This window comes from Ammospiza caudacuta, chromosome 27 (assembly GCF_027887145.1).
Source record: "Ammospiza caudacuta isolate bAmmCau1 chromosome 27, bAmmCau1.pri, whole genome shotgun sequence".
NCBI lineage: Eukaryota > Metazoa > Chordata > Aves > Passeriformes > Passerellidae > Ammospiza > Ammospiza caudacuta.
Window position 1 is genome coordinate 2,644,992 of NC_080619.1, and position 9,619 is coordinate 2,654,610.

General features: G+C 67.2%; 1 protein-coding gene across 1 annotated transcript; it reads right to left on the reverse strand.

Annotated features, from left to right (window-relative positions):
• Positions 1 to 6: 6 nt before the first annotated feature.
• FAM171A2 (family with sequence similarity 171 member A2) lies at positions 7 to 6,977 on the reverse strand. Its single transcript, XM_058820478.1, is given in 9 exon segments — positions 7 to 276; positions 897 to 1,477; positions 1,479 to 2,169; positions 3,010 to 3,136; positions 3,371 to 3,487; positions 4,194 to 4,370; positions 4,446 to 4,604; positions 4,710 to 4,802; positions 6,266 to 6,977. Coding segments are annotated over 9 exon segments (2,409 nt in total). The 5' UTR covers positions 6,675 to 6,977; the 3' UTR covers positions 7 to 221.
• Positions 6,978 to 9,619: the final 2,642 nt, after the last annotated feature.

A 9,619-nucleotide genomic window follows, 5' to 3' on the forward strand; every position in this document is an offset into this window, starting at 1 on the left:
GTTTAATATATTAATGCCTCTAAGGAGCAGGCAGGACGTGCAGGCAGGTGCAGGCAGCAGCTCCCTGCCCAGCCTGGCACCCGGGGGGGTCCCCATGGCCCCCCTCTGTGCCAGCCTGGCCCCAATGACCCCTCTTCATCCTCACCACGTAGAAAACGTTTAGAAACACGAGTTAAAATCCAAAGGGGGATGAGGGTGGGGGTACAGGGGCCCCCTGGCTCCTATGGCAGCTTGGAGGCACCGCTGGCTCGGGGGGCAGTGCCAGCCCCCCCTGTCCTGCAGGGACACAAAAGGGGACATGGGTCAGGATTGGGGCAACATGGAGCATGCAGTTCCCACCCCCAAAAGAACAGGGATGGTGGTGTTGGTGGGACAAGGAGGGAACAGGGGCAGCAGGATCCCGTGTGGCAGAGCCTTGTGGCACAGGGTGGGGGCCCGAGGAGATGGGGACATGGGTGGCCTGGGTGTGGTCTCTGATCCCTCCCGCGGCAGAAAGGGACCGTGGTGGTGGGATGGGATTGTGGTGGGAGAGGACAGTGACAAGGCAGGATGGTGGAGAAGGTGGTGGGATGGCATGGCAGGATAGGATGGGACAGTGACACGACAGGCTGGTGGGAGGGTGGGATGGGGATGACAGCAGTGGGAGGAGATGATGGCTGTGTGGGATTGTGGTGGGATGGGACTGATGGGGGAGGATGATGGATGGGATGGTGCTGGGATGAGATGGCAGTGGGACGGCAGCGATGACAAAGGACAGTGGTGGGAGGAGATGGTGGGATGGTGGCCGGGCAGGACAGTGGTGGGCTGAGATGGGTGACAGCAGCAGCGTCCCCTTCTCAGCTCCCCCTGGGATTTGCCCTCACCCCGGACCAGGGGCTCGCCCTCCCCACACTCACTTGACATTGAACACCATCAGAGGCCGCTCCTCCCGCTTCTGCCAGGGGCTCTTGCGGTCGCCCCCCTCGTCGGCCCCGTCGCCCGCCTCGGTCAGCGCCTCCTCCTCGGGGCTGGTCAGGGAGTCTCGGGGGGCTTCGCTGGCGCTGCTGCGGCCGCTGCCGCCGCCCCGCCGCCCCCCGCTGCCCGCTTCCAGCAAGGGGGCGAGCGAGCTGTCCTCGGGGGAGGCTGCGGGCAGCGGGGGCCGGGGCCCCCCGTCCTCCTCCCCGCCTCCGGCGGCCCGGGGGAGGCGGGGAGGGGGAGCTGGACCGGGGCCCCTCTCGCTGCCCTGCAGGTCGATGTAGGAGTGCCGAACCTGCGAGGAGCGCCCGTCCAGGGACACGAACCAGGCTCTGGGCGGCGGCGGCCCCGCCAGTTCCAGGAGCTGCTGCCCGGCCAGCGCCTGCAGCTCCCCGTTGAGCTGGGCCACCGCCGACCCGTCCAGCAGCACCGGGATGGCCACCGAGCCGCTCACCGGTTGCGGGGCACGAGCCCCGGCCCAGTTTTCCCCTTCCTCGAAGGGCTGCCCGGAGGAGGGGGGGGGGCGGGGGCGCGGCCGTCGCCGCCGTCGAACCGGGGCCCCCGTCGGCTTCGGGGGGACCCTCGGGCTCGCCGGGCGCCAGGCGCATGTAACGGGCGGGGATGAGCAGGGTGGGCATCACCCCCCGGTAAACATCCTCGGGGCCCCCGCCGCGCTCCAGCGGCCCGCAGAGCAGCAGCGGCCCGGGGGGGGCCAGCGAGGGCGGCCGCGGGGGCGGCTCGGGCAGCGGGTGCTCGGCGGGCTGCGGCCCGTAACGGGAGAACGAGGGCGAGGGCGGCCGCGGGCCGAAGGCGGCCGTGCCCCGGGGGTGCTCGTCGGGCGGCTGCAGCCCGTCCACCGAGCGGGCGGCCCTGAGGCCGAAGGCTTCGCCGGAGCGCCCGTAGTCCTCATGGGCGGCGGGCGGGCGGCGGCGCGGGCCCAGCGTGGCCGCCGGGGGCCTGAGGCCTGCGCGCAGCGGGGCCGGGGCCGGCGGCTGGAAGAAGTCCGGCCGGGCCGGGGGCAGCTCGCGGGTGGAGGGGGCCAGGCTGGGCGTGGGCAGGTCGGTGTCGCCCCCCGAGGAGGCGGTCTCCAGGTGGCTGCCCCCGCACAGGAGGTCCAGCTGGGACACCGAGGTGGCCTGGTCCCGGCGCGCCGCGTCCAGCGGGCCCGGCAGCGGCAGCTTGCGGTGCTGAGCCCGCGGCTTCAGGCAGCGCCGCCTGCGGGGACACGGCGGGTCGTGGGTGCCCCTGCTCCCCAGCTCCCTCACCCGCTGGAAGGAGCTAGAGGAGGGGGCTATAGGGCACCCAGGGGTGTTGAGGAGTGATGTGTCACCCCCCAAATCCAGTTATAGGGCAGCCAGGGGTGCTGGGTGTCACCCCTGTGTTCCCTGTGACACCTTGTGTCACCCCCCCAAATCCAGTTATAGGGCACCCAGGGATGCTGGGGAGTGCTGTGTCAACCCCAAATCCAATTATAGGGCACCCAGGGGTGCTGGGTGTCACCCCTGTGTCCCCTGTGACACCCTTGTGTCACCCTCCCAAATCCAATTATAGGGCACCCAGGGGTGCTGGGGAGTGGTGTGTCACCCCCAAATCCAATTATAGGGCACCCAGGGGTGCTGGGTGTCACCCCTGTGTCCCCTGTGACACCCCTGTGTCACCCCCAAATCCAGTTATAGGAAACCCAGGGTGCTGGGGAGTGGTGTCCCCCCTCCCAAGCCAGCTGTAGGACACCCAGTGTTTCTGGAGATCAGTGTCTGGCTCCCAAATCCAGTTAAAGAGCACCCAGAGGTGCCACAGGCTGGTGCCTCCTCCCCATAGCCAACTATAGGGCATTTGGGCGTTCCAAGGGGTGGTGACTCCCCCAGAATGGCTACAGGGCACCCAGGGGTACCAGGAGGATGCTGCGCCCCCCCCCCTATAACCAGTTTTAGGGTGCCAGGAAATGGTCCCCCCCAGCTATGGGGCACCCCGGGGTTACTGGTGGGTGCTGACCCCCATTCCCACATGGAATGTCGGGCTCTGTTCCCACCCCCCTGCCACGGGCAGGACACTGACCTGCAGTAGTAGATGAGGAGGCAGAGGAGGATGAGGACGAGCAGGGCCAGGGCACCCAGGATGGTGAGGAGGAAGATGGTGTGGTAGGTGGTGATGTCTGTCACACCCGCTGCCATCGCCACCAGCCCTGGGGACAGCAGGGTCAGAGGGGCAGCCCCACCTGAGGGTACCCCGGGGGGCTGCAGTGTCCCCCCAGCCCAGCCAGCCCTGGGGACAAGGGACATGGGACAGCCCCCACCCCACCAGAGCAGCCCTGGGACAGGGGGGGCAGAGGGGAGCACCCCAAGGTGCTGCCACCCCCTCCCCATCCAGCCTGTCCCCAGAGCCAGGGGACACAGGGCACTCACAGGTGTCACCTTACCCGTGCTGGGGGAGGGCAGAGCCGCTGCCCAGTATCCCAGCTGGGAGGAGACAAAGGTCCAGTACAGCTGCCGGCCCTCCTTGCGGATCAGCCCCGTCCCGTTCCTGACCCACAGCCCTGCGGGGACACACCGGGATGGGATCCCCCACCTCGTCACCCCCCGACCCCATAACAGGAGCTGTGTCCCCCTGTGCCACCTCCAATATGAGGTGTGTCCCTTCTGCCACTCCCAGCCACGGCTGTGTCCCCCTCTGTCCCCCCCAGCCGGAGCTGTGTCCCCTCTGCCACCTCCAACAGGAGCTGTGTCCCCTCTGCTACCCCATAACAGGAGCTGTGTCCCCTCTGTCACCCCCAGCAGGAGCTGTGTCCCTTCTGCCACCTCCACAGGAGCTGTGTCCCCTCTGTCCCCCCAACAGGAGCTGTGTCCCCTTTGCCACCCCCAACAGGAGCTGTGTCACCTTCTGTCACCCCCAGCAGGAGCTGTGTCCCTTCTGCCACCTTCAACAGGAGCTGTGTCCCCCTCTGCCACCCCTAGCTGGAACAGTGTCCCCCTCTGCCACCTCCAACAGGAGCTGTGTCCCCTCTGCCATCCCCCAGCCAGAGCTGTGTCCCCTCTGCCACCTCCAGCAGGAGCTGTGTCCCCTCTGCTACCCCATAACAGGAGCTGTGTCCCTTCTGTCACCCACAGCAGGAGCTGTGTCCCCTCTGTCCCCCCCAGCAGGAGCTGTGTCCCCTTTGTCCCCCCCAGCAGGATCTTCATCCCCTCTGCCACCTCCACCTGTGTCCCCTGTGTCCCTCCCTGCCACCCCCAGCCACCACTCACCGCTCTTGGGGTCAAACCTCCAGGCTGGCACACTGGTGGCCACCACGGCCGCGGCGTCGGGGCCCAGAGGGACGGACAGATGGACGGGGCCGGCCAGCGGCACCTCGGTCCCGTTGCCGGTGAACAGATGGACGCTGACAGCCGCCACCGGCGCCAGCTCCAGCCACGTGCCATTGCCTGGGGGACAGCGACATCCCTAAGGGGTGGCACACGCGGGGCGCCCCCCACCCCAAATCCCGCTGTCCCCCGTACCGCTGCCGTCCTGCTCGGCCCCGAGGAAGGCGGGGAAGGCGCGGGCCGGGCCGGGGCCGGAGGCGGCCGTCAGGGACGCGGCCAGCTGGCTGTAGGTGGAGCTGCGGGGCAGGCGGGCTGCCCGCCGGGGGAACTGCGCCCACGGCTGCCCACGGCCACCTGCGGGGACACGGAGGGTGGCAGCACCCGGGGGATGGAGGTGTCACCGCCGCCGTCCCCGTGGTTCGGCCGGTGGTGGCACCCAGGGACACCCCCCTGTCTCACCTGGGGATCCCAGGAGGATCTGGACCAGGTCCTCGTAGAGGATGAGCGTGGCCGGGCGCTCCGGGAGCAGGTAGAGGCTGATGGAGGCGTAGACTGCAAGGGGAAGAGGGAGTGGGGGGGACCCCAAAATACCCAGACATGGACCCTAAAATACCCACACCCAGACCCCCAAAATACCCACATCTGGACCCCAAAAATACACCTGGACCCCCAAAAACACACATCTGGACCCCCAAAATACCCACACCTGGACCTCAGAATAGCCACACCTGGCCCCCCAAAATACCCACACCCGGACCCCCAAAAACCCACGTTTGGAGCCCCAAAAACGCACATCTGGACCCCCAAAATACCCACACCTGGAGCCCAAAAACACTCACAGCTGGACCCCCCAAAAACCCACAGCTGGACCTCCAAAATACATACACCTGGATCCCCAAAATACCCACACCTGGAGCCCAAAATACCCACATATGGACCCCAAAATACCTACACCTGGAACCCAAAAATACCCACATATGGACCCCAAAATACCTACACCTGGAGCCCAAAATACCCACATATGGACCCCCAAAATACCCACATATGGAACCCAAAACACCCACATCTGGACCCCAAAGTACCCACACCTGGAGCCCAAAAATACCTACACCTGGAGCCCAAAAATACCCACACCTGGACCCCAAAATACTTGGGGGCCACCAGGACATGGTTGTCCCCTCCCAAAGGGGCCAGACCCCTCCCAAACACCCTTCTATAAGGGATCCCTACACTGAAACCCATTAGGGGTCCCCTGTAAGGAAGGGTCTGAGGTCCCAGCAAGGGACTAAGGACACCACTCCAGGGCTCAGAGCCCCCCAGTTGGGAATTTAGGACCCCAAATGAGACCCAGAACCCTCAGGAAGGGATTGGGGATCCCCCATCATGGTTTAGGAAAGGATTGGGGATCCCCCATCATGGCTCAAATCCCCTCAGAAAGGGATTGGGGATCCCCCATCATGGCTTAGGAAGGGATTGGGGATCCCCCATCATGGCTCAAACCCCGTTAGGAAGGGATTGGGGATCCCACATCATGGCTTAGGAAGGGATTGAGGATCCCCCATCATGGTTTTGGAAGGGATTGGGGATCCCCCATCATGGCTCAAACCCCCTTGGGAAGGGATTTGGGATCCCCCATTATCGTTCAAATCCCTTTAGGAAGGGATTGGGGATCCCCCATCATGGCTCAAGAAGGGATTGTGTTCCCCAGACAGACGCAGACACCCCAGTAAGGGATTGAGGACCCCCAGACAGACTCAGACACCCCAGTAAGGGATTGTGTCCCCCAGACAGACTCAGACACCCCAGTAAGGGATTGAGGACCCCCAGACAGACTCAGACACCCCAGTAAGGGATTGTGTCCCCCAGACAGACTCAGACACCCCAGTAAGGGACAGGGGACCCCCAGACAGACTCAGACACCCCAGTAAGGGATTGTGCCCCCCAGACAGACTCAGACACCCCAGTAAGGGACAGGGGACCCCCAGCCCAGGAGGGCTCGGGGCTCGGTGACTCACGTGGCAGTTTGGTGACACGCCAGGGCACAGAGGCGGTGACATAGCCGCGGCGGGCGGCGGTGACGAGCAGCCAGGAGCCCAGGCGGTAGGGCACGGGCAGCACTGCCGAGCCCGCCTGGTCCGTGCTGCCCGCGGCCAGCGCCGAGCGGCCGCCGAACACGTCCAGGGCCGCCTGCGGCAGCGGGGCCAGCGAGCCGCTCTCCAACACCTGCACCCGCAGCAGCACCTCTGGGGACACGGCACAGGGACACGGCGTGGGCATGGGGGACGGGGTGGGGGGGAGGACAGTCACCATCCCAGAGGGCACAGCCATCGTCCCAGCAGGGTGGGACACAAACTGGGGGGTCACAGACGCTGTCCTGCATGGCCACCATCCCAGGGAGTAATGGGCACCATCACAGGGAGTCATGGCCACTATCTCAGGGGGTCATAGACACCATCCCAGCAGGGTGGGACACAAACCAGGGGTCACAGCCACCATCCCAGGGGGTCACAGCCACCATCCCTGGGAATCATGGCACCAGGGAGTCACAGCCATCATCCCAGTGGTTTATGGCCACAATCCCAGAGGGTCACAGCCACCATCCCATGGGATCAGAGCCACCAAACCAGGGAGTCATGGGCACCATCCCAGGAGGTCATGGGCACCATCCCAGCAGGGTGGGACACAAACCGGGGGTCACAGACCCTGTCCCCGGGAGTCACAGCCACCATCCCAGTGGTTCATGGGCACCATCCCAGAGGGTCACAGGTACCATCCCAGGGGGTCATGGGCACCATTCCAAGGAGTCACAGCCACCATCCCAGCAGGGTGGGACACAAACTGAGAGTCACAGACACCATCCTGTCCTGCATGGCCACCATCCCAAGAGGGTCATGGCCACCATCCCAGTGGTTCACAGCCACCATTCCAGAGGTTCATGGGCACCATCCCAGGGACTCATGGCCACCATCCCAGCAGGGTGGGACACAAACCAGGGGTCATAGACACCATCCCATGGGGCACAGCCACCATCCCAGGGGTAATGGGCACCATCCCAGGGAATCATGGCCACCATCCCAGCAGGCACAGCCACCATCCCAGGGGGTCACAGTCACCAAACCAGGGGGTCATGGCCACCATCCTGATGGATGATGGGCACCACACCAACAGGTGGTGGGACCTGTCCTGCTGGGTCATGGCCACCATCCCCATCACAGAAGATCGTGGCCAACAGCACAGGGGGTGTGTCCACTATTGCAGCAGGTGGTGGAACACACCCTGGTCATGGTCACCATCCCAGGGGTGTCATGGGCACCATCCCAGGGGGCTCATGGCCACCATCACAGCCACCATCCTGGTGGGTGATGGTCACCACTCCAGCAGGTGGTGGGACCTGTCCCACTGGATTACAGTCACCATCCAGGCAGGATGGTGGGACCCACCCTAACAGTTCACAGGTGCCATCTCAGAGAGCCATGGGCACCATCCTGGTGGTGGTGGCCAGGTGGTGGGACCCATCCCAGTGCCCAGCGTGCCCAGCAGGTCACAGTCATCACCCACGGGGGTCACAGGCACCACCCTGGCAGGTCACAGGTGCTCCCCAGTAGGCAGCAGGCACCATCCCAAGGGGGTGTGAGCATCACTGTTGTGCCACCCTGTGCCCCCCTGATGCCGTGCCACCCGGCTGGGTGCACCCACTCACGCCACCCTCACCCCCCCCCCCCAACCAAAGGCCACCCCCAGGTGCTGCTCACTCCCATCCCAAGGCCAGGGGGTCTGGAACCCAGCCGGCCCCACAGCAGCAGGGGGAGGGATCCCCCGGCCATTCCCCGCTGCAGGGCCCGGCTGGAGGGCGGGGGGACCCCAAACCCCCGCGCGCCCCCGGCCCCCCCGAGCCGGCGCCATCCCGCGCATGATCCGCAGCCCTTGGCAGCGGTCCCGGCTCCGGCGCCGTCACCCAGGCAACGACCTCCTTCATCCATCCCTTCATCCCGCGCCCCGGGGCTGCCGCCGCGCCCCCCGCAGCCCCGGAGCCCCCCGCTCCACCGGGCACCCCCCCGACCCGCCCCGGCCCAGATGCGGCCCAGATGTGGCAATGGACGAGGAGTGGGGGGAGATTGGCAGCAGCTGCTCCGGGGATGCACAGGGGCGGGTTCGGGAATGGAGGGGCTGGGGGTGTCCCCTGCATGGCGGGGACAGCCGGCACCCGCGGGCAGGAATGTCCCCGCAGCTGCCGGGGGACAGCTGGCATCGGAGGGGGCCACGGTGCCACCCCCAGCGCGGGGACACAGGCACAGGCATGGCCCCGTCCCCACTCTCTGTGCCCCCGCCGCCACCAAAGGGTCCCCAGAGGCGGTGAGGCCACCCCAAAGCGCACCGGCCCCTCGCTGGCTCCCCAGTGCCCCCCAGTGTGACCCCAGTGTCCCGTGAGCAGGGCGGGGGTGCCAGGCCCTGGGGTGGCACTGAGGAGCGCTGCCGTGTCTGTCACCCCGCGGGGACAGGGATGGGCAGGGGTGACGCCAGCGGGAGCTGAGCCAGCACAGACAGACGGGTCAGGGACCCCCCCTGTGAGCCCCGGGCACGCCTCACCCTGGCACAGGAGGGTTTGGGGTGCATGGGGGTCACAGGGGACCCCGCGGCCCACCCTGCCTGCCGGATGCACCCCCACCCCCATCCCGCACCCCCGGCCGCTGCTCAGGACCCCCTGCACCCCTGACCCGGGACCTACACCCACCACCAGACACCCCCAAGCTCTGCTCAGCGCCCCCATCCACCCTCCCGCACCCCAAAGCTCTGCCCGCGATCCCCACCCAACTTCCTTCACCCCCTCCCTGGTTTGTGACGCCCACCCACCATCGCGACCCCCTGGCACTGCCAGGCCCCCCACCCATCACCGCCCTCCCGCCGGTGGCCAGAACGGCCCGGGGACCGGAGACAGACGGACAGACAGACGGGGGTGCGGCCGGACAGACAGAGCCGGGGATGGACGGGGGGTGGGCGGGCAGGGATGGGGGTGTCGGAGCCGGGCGGGGCCGGGCTTTGGGGTGCGGGGGGCGTCGGGAGCGGGTTCGGAAGCCAAGGGACGCCGGGGGATGCCGGGGCGGGGGTGATGCGGGGATGGGGGGGCCGGTGCCGGGATCGATCGATCGGGGGGCGGTGCGCGGGGGGGCCACAGGATTCAAAGGATGCCGGGGGGATGCGGGCGCGGGGCTCGGGCGGGCCCGGGGGCGCCGGTGGGGCTGGGGCGGTGCGGGGCAGGGGGTGGGGGCCGAGGGATGCCGGGGGGATGCGGGCGCGGGCAGAACGCGGGGGTGTCGCCGGCGGCGCCCCCCGCCCCGCACACAAAGGCCGCTCTCACCGTGCGCTCCCGG